This window comes from Anthonomus grandis, chromosome 16 (genome assembly GCF_022605725.1).
Source record: "Anthonomus grandis grandis chromosome 16, icAntGran1.3, whole genome shotgun sequence".
In the NCBI taxonomy this organism is placed as follows: Eukaryota; Metazoa; Arthropoda; class Insecta; order Coleoptera; family Curculionidae; genus Anthonomus; species Anthonomus grandis.
The window spans coordinates 19,175,351-19,192,285 of NC_065561.1; the positions used below are offsets into that span (position 1 = coordinate 19,175,351).

Sequence of the window (16,935 nt, forward strand, 5' to 3'; positions counted from 1 at the left end):
TTTACCGCTCTAATAAATAAGAAACAATATCACAATAAAATTAAAACCTCATTTCGTGGGTTTAATGAAATTCCGTGGCGTGGAATAAGAAGAGCAGTTTATCGGTTTATTTACATTAGAACTTGAGATCCTGCAAGAACTTTAGGAGAATATTTTAAGGAACTTTCCGGTCTAGATAATGAAAACTGTATCGATTTTTTACAATAAACATTTGGATTTATATTAGAATAGGAACACCTACTTAATTTTTTGAAAAACACCTCTATAAAGCCTTCTTTAAAATTGTGCAATAATTTTTTCCAATTACACGTACCTGGTGTATTAAAAATATGCTGCTCTTATAAGTGTTGATGAGTTTGTTCCTTTTTACTAAAAAATGCTGCACATCCGTAAGTTTGCGTTCATAATTGGCGCAGTCGGTAGGACATACTTTCACTACTAAGAACAGAATATTGAATAAATATTACACAACACTATTTCATATAGTAGGTAAAGTCAATAAATGGTTATTTAGTGAACTTGATGATAAAAAATATTACTTATATATATAGTATCAGTGGGCAGTTTGATTGACTAAAAGAATAATTTCATTACTTCCAGGCAATTAAATCTGAACGTTAATCTCAGGGACCTTTCAGGAAATTTCCTTTATTTGCAGCTGACACGATTATTCTCTGGCATCGATGCTGAGCATGTGAGTGTAAGGAAATAAAGCAAATTTAATGGGCTTTTCAGTGGTACCAAACATTTTTGAATAGGTTCAATGCTAACCGAGATACAGGGAGTTGAATTTGCAGTATTCCTTATTACTGTTTTTTGTGGAACATCCTGTATATCTCCTTAATGGATGGATGTAAGAAAATTTATGTAGAGCAAGTAAATGAAAGAAATTAAATGAGCTTTCCAGTGGTATCAAACATTTTTCAATAGACTCAATAATAACTGAGATACAGGGTCTAATTATTGAGTTTTATATAACACCCTGTACATCTCCCTAAGGAATGGACCTACAAAAATTTATATAGACTAAGTAAATGAAGGAAATGTAATGAGCTTTTCAGTGGTACCAAACATTTTTAAATAGACTCAATATTAACTAAATTACAGGGGGGTTGCATTTACTGTATTTCTAATTACTGTGTCTTATAGAACACCCTGTATATCTCCTTCAGGAATGGTCGTACGAAAATTTATGTTTAGTGGGTAAATGAAGGAAATTTAAAAAGCTTTACAGTGGTACCAAACATTTTTAATTGGGCTCAATAATAACTGAAATACAGGGGGGGTTGAATTTACTCTACCTCTAATTTCTGTGTCTCATAGAACACCCTGTATATCTCCCTAAGGAATGGACGTACAAAAATTTATATAGAATAAGTAAATAAAGAAAATTTAATGAGCTTTCCAGTGTTACTAAACAGTTTTAAATAAGTTCAATATTAACCGAGATACAGGGAGTTGAATTTGCTGTACTTCTAATTATTGTGTCTTGTGGAACATTCTGTATATCTCTCTAAGGAATGGACATACAAAAATTTATATAACATAAGTAGATGAAGGAAATTTAATGGGCTTTCTAGTGGTACCAAACATTTTTAAACAGACTCAATAATAACTAAATTACAGGGAGTTGAATTTACTGTATTTCTAATTACTGTGTCTTATAAAACACCCTGTATATCTCCCTAAGGAATGGATTACTTCTCTTTTTGACCTTTATTGAATAATTCCATTTAAAAAAGCATTTTTGCCGTTCAATTGCTAAAAGAATAATTTAATTTCTTCCAGGCAATTAAATGTTTCTGTAATGCAATTTCCAGACAATGTAAATCTCAGGGACCTTTCAAGAAATTTCCTTTGTTTGCAGCTGACACGACATCAGCATGTGAGTTTGGAGCAATCAGTTCTCTTCGATCTTCAAATTCTAGTGTGATTAGAACCTTCTTAGTGCTATTATGAAGTAAAAAATAGGGATCACTGTAGCTCTTTGATCAGAAGGAAAAATACCTTGACCTTGGGTCTCTTGAAGAAAAATTCTGTTCACGAAAACCTTGACGATGAAATCTATTAACATTTTTAAACATTTTTCAAAGTACTATATTGTGAGGTAATATTAAAAAGAGACGTTAAAGATCAGACCTCTCTCTTTTCTCTCAAGCAGTACCTAGGCAGGAAATACATTTTTTAATTGTTCTCTATAAGCACCTTCACCATTTCTAAACCTTGAGCCATTGATTTTTTTAAAAATATTTAAAAAGATCATTAATGGTGAATTTTAAATGTGAGGTATTCAGTACATAAACGCCCGGACTATTTCCCTCGGATTTAAGAAACTTAGATTATCCCTGAGAGCCATTACGAGCCTGTGCTTAAAAATAGCTTACCTTACTTCCTTTTTGGACCTTTAAGGAATAATTCCATTAAAAAAAAGCAATTTTGCCAATTCATAATTGGGGCAGTCGGTAGGATTGTACAATCCGAAAGAACCAGCGACATCTGACATCACATCAAGAAGAAGTCACTGAAAATCAAAACGAACCTAAAGATTCTACTGACATTGATGCTTGTACTGTCACTTCTAAGAATATTGAATAAATATTACACAAGGTAGATTATTGAATTTTAAACCTAATGATAGAAGAGGTCTATTTAATATAGTAGGTAAACTCAACAAATGGTTATTTGGTGAACTTGATGATAGAATATATTACATATATGTACATATAGTATCAGTGTGCAGTTCGATTGACTAAAAGAATAATTTAATTACTTCCAGGCAATTAAATCTGAACATTAATCTCAGGGACCTTTCAGGAAATTTCCTTTATTTGCAGCTGACACGATTATTCTCTGGCATCGATGCTGAGCATGTGAGTGTAAGGAAATAAAGGAAATTTAATGGGCTTTTCAGTGGTACCAAACATTTTTGAATAGGTTCAATGCTAACCGAGATACAGGGGGTTGAATTTGCAGTATTCCTAATTACTGTTTTTTGTGGAACATCCTGTATATCTCCTTAATGCATGGATGTAAGAAAATTTATGTAGAGCAAGTAAATGATAGAAATTAAATGAGCTTTCCAGTGGTATCAAATATTCTTCAACAGACTCAATAATAACTGAGATACAGGGTTTAATTATTGAGTTTTATATAACACCCTGTACATCTCCCTAAGGAATGGACCTACAAAAATTTATATAGACTAAGTAAATGAAGGAAATGTAATGAGCTTTTCAGTGGTACCAAACATTTTTAAATAGACTCAATATTAACTAAATTACAGGGGGGTTGCATTTACTGTATTTCTAATTACTGTGTCTTATAGAACACCCTGTATATCTCCTTCAGGAATGGTCGTACGAAAATTTATGTTTAGTGGGTAAATGAAGGAAATTTAAAAAGCTTTACAGTGGTACCAAACATTTTTAATTGGGCTCAATAATAACTGAAATACAGGGGGGGTTGAATTTACTCTACCTCTAATTTCTGTGTCTTATAGAACACCCTGTATATCTCCCTAAGGAATGGACGTACAAAAATTTATATAGAGTAAGTAAATAAAGAAAATTTAATGAGCTTTCCAGTGTTACCAAACAGTTTTAAATAAGTTCAATATTAACCGAGATACAGGGAGTTGAATTTGCTGTACTTCTAATTATTGTGTCTTGTGGAACACCCTGTATATCTCTCTAAGGAATGGACATACAAAAATTTATATAGAGTAAGTAGATGAAGGAAATTTAATGGGCTTTCTAGTGGTACCTAACATTTTTAAACAGACTCAATAATAACTAAATTACAGGGAGTTGAATTTACTGTATTTCTAATTACTGTGTCTTATAAAACACCCTGTATATCTCCCTAAGGAATGAATTACTTCCCTTTTTGACCTTTATTGAATAATTCCATTAAAAAAAGCATTTTTGCCGTTCAATTGACTAAAAGAATAATTTAATTTCTTCCAGGCAATTAAATGTTTCTGTAATGCAATTTCCAGACAACGTAAATCTTAGGGACCTTTCAGGAAATTTCCTTTGTTTGCAGCTGACACGACATCAGCATGTGAGTTTGGAGCAATCAGTTCTCTTCGATCTTCAAATTCTAGTGTGATTCCAACCTTCTCAGTGCTATTATGAAGTAAATAATAGGGATCACTGTAGCTCTTTGATCAGAACGAAAAATACCTTGACCTTGGGTCTCTTGAATAAAAATTTAGTTCACGAAAACCTTGACGATGAAATCTATTAACATTTTTAAACATTTTTCAAAGTACTATATTTTGAGGTTATATTAAAAAGAGACGTTATAGATCAGACCTCTCTCTTCCCTCAAGCAGTATCTAGGCGGGAAATAAATTTTTTTGTTTGTTCTCTATAGGCACCTTCACCATTTCTAAGCCTTGAGCCATTGATTTTTTTTAAGTATTTAAAAGGACCATTAATGATGTATTTTAAATGTGAGGTATTCAGTACATAAACGCCCGGACTATTTCCCTCGGATTTAAGAAACTTAGATTATCCCTGAGAGCCATTACGAGCCTGTGCTTAAAAATAACTTACCTCACTTCCCTTCTGGTGTTTATGGAAAAATTTCATTAAAAAAAAGCATTTTTTTATATTAATCAGATTAAACGCATTGTTTCATCCTATAATGTTAGTATACAACAAATAAGCTTTATCCTCGTCAAAACTTCAATGCAATTCAAGAACAACGGTTAATAATAGACATAAATAAATAACGTTTTTATTTAAATTTCTTTAGTAAAATTTTCCAAACCGCTATACTAAATTTATACAAAAAAAGTTAACAAATATCCAATATAATAGTGTCCAAAGATTGTACAGTTTAGACGGAGACTAATATACTAAGCCAAACCTAATCCCAACCCATCTCACTTCAACCAGTGAACAACAGAGGCAACAGAGTTCAATCCTATCATCGTTGAAAAATCCAAACATAGTTGAAAAATGTTTTACACCCAACCCAACCCTCCTTTTTTCCTAAAAATTTAATTTAATTATTATTTTTTTATTAATTGGCTTTAGACTACTTTGAAATTTGGCACTACAGATCCCACAAATTCTTTATATTTACATAAAATTCATAAATAAAAAGAAGACATTATTTTTTACCCTCCTTAAAAACCTCCATTATTGATTAAAATTTAATCTGCAACTGACTAGCTAAAGTTAAAGAAACTCGAAATAAAGTTTTAATTACATTAATGTTCGTAACCTAAAAAAAAATGGAAAATTTATTTTTCTCCTTATATAGGCTTTTCGGTAACTTCAACACTTACAAAAGTTTTCCCTTTATTTTGTATTACTTGTTTTTTTATCCTACGCTCTTAGAAAGATTTATAATAAAGTTTACATACTTTTTTATTTGTAAGACTTACGTGAATATATTTTTTTTTAATACAGCTCTCACATAATATCGCTTAATAAATTAAAAAGAGAGAGGGAGCATTAAAATATAAAAAGCAATCACAAAAAAAGCCTTATTAATTAAGAATTTTTTAATTTATTAAAAGAAACAAATGGATACACAATTTTTTTATCAACTAATACAACGCCTTTTATTTGTTGACGGATATCTATGGTAAAAAGAGTTCATCGTACGGAAACTGGTGTGTTATATTATTAGCGATTTCAATCAATTTTACATTCAATCCTTCCTCTAAGTTGGGCATAATTTCCGTAACAAACAAGTCGGTATTGTCCTTAAGAACCTCAATCATGCCCTTGGCAAAGGCCGTGTTACCTTGACGAAGCAATCCGTCTAGCATAATAACACTTTTACCTTGGATAAGTGATAATTTAAAGTTCACGAGGTTCATGTACTCCTTCCCATCATTTGTGATTATATTATAGGATAGTTTTATTTCGACACCGTAATCCGCTAAAATAAAAATATATAAGTGAATTTATAGGAAAAGTAGGGCTTTTTTAAGGATCCGCAAACATATATGTCGTCACAGAACATTTTAGAGGAATTAGTAATTATTAGTGGGTCTTTAAATTATTAATAATTGTCGAATTTTCTTCCTAATTTAAAGGACCTAAATTCCAGGCCAAAAATGGCGGGAGTTGCACATTTTAGAAAATAACATTAGTTAAATCTAAATAACGTTAATTGCTTTAAGCAGAGTCGTATTTTCATAAGAACCGTACAAAAAATAAGTGGAATTTTCAAAAATTTGTAGTAAAAAACTCCGGTTAAAAATTTGACTCTAAATGGCCTAAAAGTGAAACTTAAAGTAATGGAGTTCTGTGAAGATTCCACTGAATTTCGAAAAAGTCGTCGAGCTTTCTTAGTGGAACTTCGGAAAACTGCATTAAAAAATCGCTTAAACTTTGGTCAAACTTTTCAGCCATCTTTAGTAAAATTGCTAGAAACGAAAATCATTAATTTAAAATTTAATTCCTGAAAATGTGGAAAAATGCCTCCATATTAAATTTACGATTCACGTGGTATCTGGAAATATCTAAAATTCTGAAAAAAATTATCCAAGGCTCAATTCATTAATTTAAAAAAAAAATGGAAATTTACTCAAAAAAAACATACTGAACTACCTGGAATTTAGAAACAAATTAATTTAAAATTTTGATAAATTGCTCCATTTTTTTTACCTATTCATAGCTCAACTGCCTGGAATTTTCCAAAAATTTTAAATAATTTATTAATGAACATCCAAATGCCTGGAATCAATGAAAAATTATTTGAATTTTGAGAAAATTAATTGAAAATGTATATTTACTAACAAAAACCTGAAATCTTTATAAAATTTCGCATTTGTTTACTTATTGTTGACTCAACTGCCTGTACTTGGGTAACAATAACTGCCTGGAATTTTTTTTTAATTAAAAATAATTTATCTATGAACATCCAAGTGCCTGGAATTAACGAAAAATTAATTAAAATTTTGAAAAATATCTGGAACATTTTATTATATTGCCTGAAAAAAATAAATTACTTTGAATTTAAATAAAAAGGATTTACCACTCTCATGGCTCAACTGCCTGGAATAAAATATATTCGATTGCCCAAAATTTTCTAAAATTCACGGACATGGAACTCTCCGAATCTAAAGAAACATTCACTGACTTTTGAGAAAATTCTGGAGAAATTTATTTAATTATCTGAAATAATAAAAAATTAAAATTTGCTTTGAAAAAATACTGAATTGCCTGGAATAATAAAAAAATAAATTAAAAAAGAGGCAAAATTTAAAAAAACTCTGTTTATCAGTGAAATCTTGATAAATAAAAATGAACATTTACTATTAAAAAAATTCTAATTTAACCCTGGAATTTATTGTAAAATTGACTGAATATTGAGAAAATTCTGAAAAATTATTCAGTGCTCAATTGATTAACATTTAAAAAAAAATGGAAATTTGCTCAAAAAAATCATACTGAACTGCCTGGAATTCAGGAATAAATTAATTTATCAGTCTAAAATTTGGATAAAATGCTCCATTTTTTTTTACCTATTCATGGCTCAACTGCCTAGAATTTTCCAAAAATTTAAAATAATTTATTTATGGACATCGAAGTGCCTGGAATTAATGAAGAATTAATTAAATTAAGAAGAAAATGTATATTTGCTAACAAAAACCTAAAACTTTAATAAAATTCTGCGTTTTTTCACTTATTGTTGACTCAACTGCCTGTACTTGTGTAACAATAACTGCCTGGAATATGAGAGTATTGAAGTGCCTGGAACTTTTTAAAAATTTAAAATTATTCTTCTATGAACATCCAAGTGCTTGGATTCAATAGAAAGTTATTTGAATTTTAAGGAAATTCATAGAAAATGTATATTTACTAACAAAAACCTAAAATCTTAATAAAATTCCGCATTTTTTATTTATTGTTGACTCAACTGCCTCAGCTTATGTAACATTAACTGCCTGGAATATGAGAATATTAAAGTGCCTGAAATTTTTTTTTAATTTAAAATAATTTATCTATGAACATCTATGAAGTGCCTGAAATTAACAAAAAATTAATTAAATTTTGAGAAATTTCTGGAACATTTTATTATATTGCCTGAAAAAAATAAACTACGTTAAATTTAAATAAAAAGGATTCATCACTTTCATGGCTCAACTGCCTGGAATAAAATTTATTCATTTAAGTTTCCTAAAATTCACGGGCATGGAACTCTCCAAATCTAAAGAAAAATTAAATTAATTTTGAGAAAATTCTGGGGAAATTTATTTAATTATCTGGAATAATAAAAAATTAAAATTTGCTTTAAAAAAATTCTGAATTTCCTGGAATAAAAACGGAAGACGCAAAATTTAAAAAAATCTTTATCAGTGAAATCTTGATAAATAAAAATGAACATTTACTATTAAAAAAAATCTAATTTAACCCTGGAATTTATTGTAAAATTTACTGAATTTTGAGAAAATTCTGGAAACTTATTGATTCCTCACTTGCCTGAAATTTAAGACAAAATACAACTTTAAAAAAATGGATTCATTGATAAAATTCCACGTTTTTGCCACTTATTCACGACTCACTTGCCTGGATTTACAAAATACTTTTTCCATTAACATCCGACTGTCTGGAGTTTAATGAAAAAACTGATTTTTGAGAAAACTATGGAAAATTATGTATGGCTCAATATTCTGGAAATTAAAAATTTACTTTTTTAAGAATTACTGAAGTACCTGAAGTTATAAAAAAATAAGACGAAATAATATAAAATTAAAGAGAAATGGACTTAACTGTCTGAAATAAAAAAAATATTCAATTGCCTAAAATCTACCTCCAACTATCTGGAATCTAATGAAAAATTAACAAAATTATAAGAAAAATCTGGAGGAACTTATACAATTGCCTAGAATATGCTGAATTGCCTGGAATTAAAAAAAAAATAATAAAATATAGATTTATTAGTCTAAAATTTTGCCTAGAATTAAAATAAAAATTAATATTTACTATTAAAAAAAAATGCTGAACTGCTCATAATTTAAGAAAAATAGACTTAATTACGTAAAATTAAAAACATTCAGGACTTAATTGTCTAGAATTTTCTAAAATTAAAAAATAATTAATTTATGTCTGGAATGTAATGAAAAATTGACTAAATCATAAGAAAATTCTGGAAAAACTTATACAATTGCCTAAAATATGCTGAATTGCCTAAAATTTTCAAAAAATCTGAAATAATTTATTCATGGACATCCAACTGCCTGGAATGTAATGAAAAATTGACTAAATTATAAAAAAATTCTGGATGCTGAATTGCCTAAAATAAAAAAAAATTGAATAAAAAATAGATTTATAAGCCTGAAATTTTGCCTAGAATTTAAGTAAAAATTAACTTTTACTATTAAAAAAAATGCTGAATTGCTCATAATTTAGAAAAAATAGACTAAATTACGTAAAATTAAAAATATTGATTCATTGATAAAAGTCTGCGTTTTTTTCACTATTCAGGACTTAATTGCCTAGAATTTTCTTAACTTCTTAAATAATTTATTCATGGACGTGTCTGGAATATCATAAAAAATTGACTAAATTATAAGAAAAAGAACTTATACAATTGCCTAGAGTATACTGATTTACCTGGAATTTACAAAAAATTGACTAAAAAAAATAGATTTGTCAGTATGAAGTTTTGCGTAGAATTTAAATAAAAATTAAGATTTACTATTAAAGACAGTCGGAATTTAAGAAAAATAGACTAAATTACGTAAAATTAAAAATATTGATTGATTGATAAAATTTTGCGTTTTTTCATTTATTTAGAACTTATTTGCCTGGACTAGCCTAGAATTTTTTTAAATTCTAAAATAATTTACCCATCAACATCCCACCTATCTAGAATTTAATGAAAAATTAATTAACTCCGAAAAATTTTTAGGCATAGCTCTATAGCCTAAAAATTAACAAAAAAATTTAATTTACTTAAAAAAAAAACTGAATTGCCTAAAGTTAAAAAAAATAAATTAAACTACGTAAAATTAAGAAAAAAAACGGACTTAACTGCCGGGAATTAAAAAGTATGCAATTTTTTAATAAAAATAACTAAAATCAAGGTGATAAAACGGTTTATTCATTTGTAACAATAAAAATTAAATAGCATGACGTACGGGTTAAATAAGCAAAAAACGTGGTTATACCTCACTAGTAGCCAGATAATTTTCTACTAATGGTAACCTTTTACTCATAAATAATTTTAAAAAATTGTACTGAAACGTCCTATGAGTGGCTACATCACTAAAAATGTCCTAAATTTAAATATGAAGTTCTAGCACAAATCTTTTATCAAGGATTCACTTTTAAAAATACGAGCCATAAAAATCCAGTGTTTTCTTTTAACACACTGAGTGACGCACACAGTCAAAAGCCTTAGACGCGTTCAGAAACATATTCCACCAAACAAATTCGCCCTCTTGAAACCCTATAACTATGCAGAAGACATCTCTTCTCTAAGTTTCCCTTTTTAATTTATTATAAGAGCATATCAAGTTTGCTTGATGAATATTTTGAGTGAGTCAAATGAGCAAATCAGATACTAAACTATCAGCATCATCTGCTAAGAATTTATTTAGGATGATATCATCATTTAAGGTACTACCCTAGTATTGCCCTACCCTGTACCCTACCCCCATTATACTACCCTAGGATTGTACCTATTAAGTAGGCTTAAATAATGGTTTAAAAAATAATTAGTGGTATAGGAGAAGAAATATCGGATAGTGATCCTGTTAACATCTCTCTCTTTATTGGAAGATAGAATAGGAGAAGATGCTTAAAAGTAATTTGTATTCATGTATCGTTTTAATATATAAATCTACTTCAAACTATCGGTTTCTGCTATTGTTTCTACAGTTCTTACTCAGCTTTCGAACTATTAAATAATAATTAAATTTATGAGCTTACTGAGGTTTCCTGTGATTTCTCCCTTTCCTTGGTATTTCAGGATGAGAACATTGATATCGATATCATAATTTCCTATGAACGTAATCCTTGGTAGAGCAATTTTTGCGGTGAAAAGCTTGTTTGGGATGTCCGACCTAAAACAAAAGAATATATCATAAACAGGATCAACCTAAAATATGAGATAATTCATCCAATTCTCTCTAGCATAAATAGATGTCTTCGAGAGAAAAGTTTCAAGGATAAGGTTCTGTATATTGAGTAACCTTGAATCTCACTTTGAACTTTTCACCTTGGATCAACTGTTTAGACCTTGTTGTAACTCTGAACGTATATTTTCCAATTGGAGGTATTAAAATGAGAGTTTGTATTTGACAAATCAAAGTGTCTCTCCGAGGTGACCATGCAACACTTTTGCCTGAAATATTTCTGTCGAACACCCATTTTTTGCTGATTTATTTGTTACATGTTACATGATCCTAACATATGATACATAATATTGCAAAAATTACCTATAGTAATAAAATACAATAAATACCTAACATATTACTGGTCAATTCTATTTCAGTTCAGTTAGTATCATTGTCTTAAACTAGCTGAATCAATGTCACGCAAATTAAAAAATTCACAAAATTCAAATTATTCCAAACAGCTCCTTTGAACCCCTTTAATCATTGCTATCCAGGCACTGTACTGGATAATAGATCCCTATTCCAAGATTGGCAAAACCGAACTATCAAAAAGATGAAGGCTCAATTCACCACTTAACTCTTAAATGATTTTAGTAATAAATCCAGAGGTTTTTTGGGCATTTCGTACTTAAATTATAAAAAATTAGTTCAGAAATTCAAAGAACGAAATTAGTTCTAAATCTTTCTGCTGAAGTACTCTTTGAAGTTGTTCATCATTAAATATTTAGGGTGAATTGGATACAATTACTGATATTTAATCTGAAGCAACATCACAGAATTCGTATTACAATTGAATGATTGAATCTCAAGAAAACATTTGAAATCGTTAGCAAATAATATTCCTCTTCCATTTATAATATTGCAAATAAGAGTGGTCCATTGGAGCCTTGTGAGGCACCAGAAGTACTTTTAAAGGTACTTGATTTGGAACTTCAATTACGACATATTGGAACTAAGTTAGGAGATATGGCTGAATTAGGCAAGTAATATATGAATACAAGAAAATTGTACAGTGTGTGTTTTTCATTAACACAACCCTTACCCCCCCACCCACCCCAAAAATTCTCCAGTAAGAAATTCTTTTAAAAAATCACCGTTTTTCGTCTCTATTATCCAATCTAATAACGCTGTTTTTATACTAAATATTTATATACAAAATTATTTCAAATTTAAATAAACAGTAATATTAAATTAAATATCGAATATATATTTTGTGCAAAAACATTTTTTTTCATTAACACCCTTGCCCCCCCACCCACCCCAAACATTTTCCAGTAGGAAATTCTTTTAAAAATTCACCGTTTTTCGTCCATATTATCCAATCTAATAGCACTGTTTTTGTATTAAATATTTATTTATATAGATATAAATAATTATATCAAATTTAAATAAACAAACTGTGTTATTAGATTAGATATTAACGACGAAACCAGCTGTTATTCATGCGTATTATTTTGAAAAATAATTATTTTTGAAAACAATTTCTTACTGGTAAGTTATGTGGGGTGGGTGGGGGGGGGGGTAAGGGTAGAGTTAATAAAAAACGAATTTTTTGCAGAAAATAATTGACTGAGAAAAAAATGCTCTTTAAGAAAATTATAAAAAAAAATCACATAAAATTGAATAAAAAATTAATTTTTTTTAGACCGAGACTTTGAGAAATTGGACCTCTTCTTTCAATTTAATCATTTCTGTTACAACCACTTTTATAGGCTTATAATATTATTAAATAAATATTTAAATAGGATCGAAATTTTCCATTAATTGAACGTTCAATTGCGATTTCTCGGTACGAGAGTCATAAAACTAAACACCCAATTTTGCATCGCATTAAGCGAGAACAAGCGCAATCAATATTAATAAATTAAAAAAAAATTATATTAATAACTACTGTGAGATAGGGGCTAAATTAGTCCGGAAATTAAAATAATTTGCCTAAAATATGGTATTTATATATAATTTGCTTTATTTCAATGATTTAATGAATATACAGGTTTTGTAAGTCGTACCATTTTTTTATTACACTAATGATGTAATAACATTACAGACGTAATTTAAGATAATCAAAATATATCAGAAATGCACGGAATTACTTACTAGAACTACGTCACAAATAAAGTGAAAGAGATAAAGATGAATAAGACTATAACCCTTATGTCAAACAGTTATAGTTTTTACAGCAGAATCTTATAGATTACACAATCAAAAGCTTTTGATAAATCGAGAAAGACTACTGCAAAAATGCCCCCACTGGTAATCTGGCTATACAATTGGAAAATAAAATTGTTTTCACCTTTATGTATAGGAACTACTTTTACTATAATTCAGAAATACATCCAATGTTCAAGACGAATTGATCGATCCTATCAGGTTCACTCATCTAGGTTATTTGGAAGAATGAAATATTAGTTAAGTAGAAGTAATTCATTGGATATAGTAGAGGATTCATAGATCTTGAGGATATGTTCATCAGAGGATACTTCTGATATAATTTCTGAACGATAACCATCTTCAAGATCTCACGGTGTTTCATTTTTTCATTCTTCATGCATATCTTAAGCCCTTTCATAAATACTTATTGATTGGAAAAGTTACATTAAATAGATGCACCACTTTTACGTGAAAGTGGATCAGATATATCAGTCATTTTAAAGACGACATTTTGAGTTTGCCCTAACGTTTTTCACTCTATAATAAATAAAACCAGTTTTTTCTAATGACATTGCACTCATTAACTGAACTAGAAGAGTTGCAAACTATACCAGAGAAATAAAAACAATTATTACATGACCTAAATCCCTTGTAAGGTGAGAATTAATAATAACATAAAAAATACCCGCATTAACTTACTTTAAGCTCAATATCTTCAAATCTGAGATGCCATACAGCTTGAGATCGGTTAAATCCGCATCGATTTTGGCCCGATTTGGACCTGATCTCAATTTCACCGTATCCAGCACTAAAGGCTCCAGTGCGGGTGCGTTTAGTTCTGGAATTCCGTTTTTCAGTTTTGGCATTAGGGTTATTATGTCATTTATGATGCAGTCGTCTAACTGGGGATCGGTCCTTTTACATACATGCAAATAGGAGGCTTAAATTGAACCTATTAAAAAATATTTTTAATTGTAAATGTTTACTTACGAATGCCTGCTTGGGATTTGAATATATTTAGGAGAAATATAATTGGAACTAAATAATTTGACCAGCACATCTTGGAATGTTCTTTGCGAATGGGAAATATTCCTTAGATTTCTGATTTTTATACTACTAGTAACAGTTTGCACCCAGGATAATTATTGGCACATTAAAATTACCGTGTGTCATTAAATCGGCTGTTTATTACGTTGGTGAATTAAAAAAAAATGTAAGCTTTGAATTAAATGTAGTTTAAAAATAGTAAATAGCTTTTATCACTTTATTTATAATTATCATTTTTGATAGACTTGACTAGGAGAATAGGTCATTCAGGAATGTTAGAAATAAACCTAAATTAAGAAAAAAACTATTTTTTTTATAAACTTGAATGGTTAGAGGAGAAATATGCAGTACAATTCCTTATATATAGAGCATAGATTTTCCTAATTTTCTCATAAACTATTGGGAATATGGAAAAAAATAAATCAGCATTGGATTTTAAATTAAAAATAGAATAAATCATATAGAATAACATTTAGTCGTAAATCTGAAAATAAAGAACTTATGGAAGATTTTTAAAAATTGAAACAAAAATTGTAAGAAAATTGTAAAAAAAAAATTTTTTTTTTTGGGAAATTTAATTTTTTTATATCAATCGATAAAGCGCCCAAAAAGCGTCAAAAAACGTCTTATAATTTTTTTTTGTAAAATGTATCAGAAAAAAGTTATACTCAATTTTCCCAAAAAGTCCAAAAGGGTACCCATAAGAAAACGTTCATAATGTCGGTTTTTATTTTTTTTCCAGGAAACTAATGAATAAAAGAAAAAAAATGTAAGGACAAAAATTGCTTAGAATGTCAATGAGCATTAGATGCAATAAAAAATTTATTTTTAGGTCCAGTAGTTTTCCAGAAAATTGAAAAAAAAGTGTGAAAAATAAAAAAAATAAATTTTTGAAGAAATTTAATTTTTTTATACAAATCAATAAACCGCTCAAAAAGCGTCAAAAAACGCCTTATAATTTTTTTTTGTAAAATGTATCAGAAATAAGTTATACCCAATTTTCTCAAAAAGGCCAAAAGGGTACCCATAAGAAAACGTTCATAATGTCGGTTTTTATTTTTTTTCCAGGAAACTAATGAATAAAAGAAAAAAAATGTAAGGACAAAAATTGCTTAGAATGTCAATGAGCATTAGACGCAATAAAAAATTTATTTTTAGGTCCAGTAGTTTTCCAGAAAATTGAAAAAAAAAGTGTGAAAAATAAAAAAAAAATTTTTGAAGAAATTTAATTTTTTTATACAAATCAATAAACCGCTCAAAAAGCGTCAAAAAACGCCTTATAATTTTTTTTTGTAAAATGTATCACAAAAAAGTTATACTCAATTTTCCCAAAAAGTCCAAAAGGGTACCCATAAGAAAACGTTCATAATGTCGGTTTTTATTTTTTTTCCAGGAAACTAATGAATAAAAAAAAAAAAAAGTAGGGACAAAAATTGTTTAGAATGTCAATGAGTATTAGATGCAATAAAAAATTTATTTTTAGGTCCAGTAGTTTTCCAGAAAATTGAAAAAAAAAGTGTAAAAAATAAAAAAAATAAATTTTTGAAGAAATTTAATCTTTTTATACAAATCAATAAACCGCTCAAAAAACGTCTTATAATTTTTTTTTTGTAAAATGTATCAGAAAAAAGTTATACTCAATTTTCCCAAAAAGTCCATAAGAGTACCCATAAGAAAACGTTCATAATGTCGGTTTTTATTTTTTTTCCTGGAAACTAATGAATAAAAGAAAAAAAATGTAGGAACAAAAATTGTTTAGAATGTCAATGAGTATTAGATGCAATAAAAAATTTATTTTTAGGTCCAGTAGTTTTCCAGAAAATTGAAAAAAAAAGTGTGAAAAATAAAAAAAAAATTCTTGAAGAAATTTAATTTTTTTATACAAATCAATAAACCGCTCAAAAACCGTCAAAAAACGTCTTATAATTTTTTTTGTAAAATGTATCAAAAAAAAGTTATACTCAATTTTCCCAAAAAGTCCAAAAGGGTACCCATAAGAAAACGTTCATAATGTCGGTTTTTATTTTTTTTCCAGGAAACTAATAAATAAAAGAAAAAAAATGTAGGGACAAAAATTGTTTAGAATGTTAATGAGTATTAGATGCAATAAAAAATTTATTTTTAGGTCCAGTAGTTTTCCAGAAAATTGAAAAAAAAAGTGTGAAAAATAAAAAAAAAAATTTTTGAAGAAATTTAATTTTTTTATACAAATTAATAAACCGCTCAAAAAGCGTCAAAAAACGCCTTATAATTTTTTTTTGTAAAATGTATCACAAAAAAGTTATACTCAATTTTCCCAAAAAGTCCAAAAGGGTACCCATAAGAAAACGTTCATAATGTCGGCTTTTATTTTTTTTCTAGGAAATTAATGAATAAACAAAAAAAAGGTAAAAACAAAAATTATTTAGAATATCAAAGGGCATCAGATGCAAACTAAAATTCATTTTTAGGTCCAACAGTTTTCCAGAAAAATGAAAAAAAGTGTGTGAAAAACGTAAAAAAAAAATTTTTTTAAGAAATTTATTTTTTTATAAAAAAAGCATCAAAAAGCGTCTTATAATTTTTGTTTGTAAAATGTATCAGAAACAAGTTATACCCAATTTTCTCAAAAAGGCCAAAAGGGTACCCATGGGAAAACGTTCATA

General features: G+C 28.4%; 1 protein-coding gene across 1 annotated transcript in view; it reads right to left on the bottom strand.

Annotated features, from left to right (window-relative positions):
• Positions 1-5,500: 5,500 nt before the first annotated feature.
• The window catches only part of LOC126745969 (circadian clock-controlled protein daywake-like), a 44,196-nt gene continuing 32,761 nt past the window's right edge, over positions 5,501-16,935 (bottom strand). The window contains exons 6-8 of the mRNA XM_050454024.1: positions 13,943-14,183; positions 10,905-11,038; positions 5,501-5,901 (exon numbers count right to left, since the gene is read on the bottom strand). Coding sequence (XP_050309981.1) covers positions 5,597-5,901; positions 10,905-11,038; positions 13,943-14,183 — 680 coding nt within the window. The 3' untranslated portion in view covers positions 5,501-5,596. The remainder of the gene's footprint in view (positions 5,902-10,904; positions 11,039-13,942; positions 14,184-16,935) is intronic.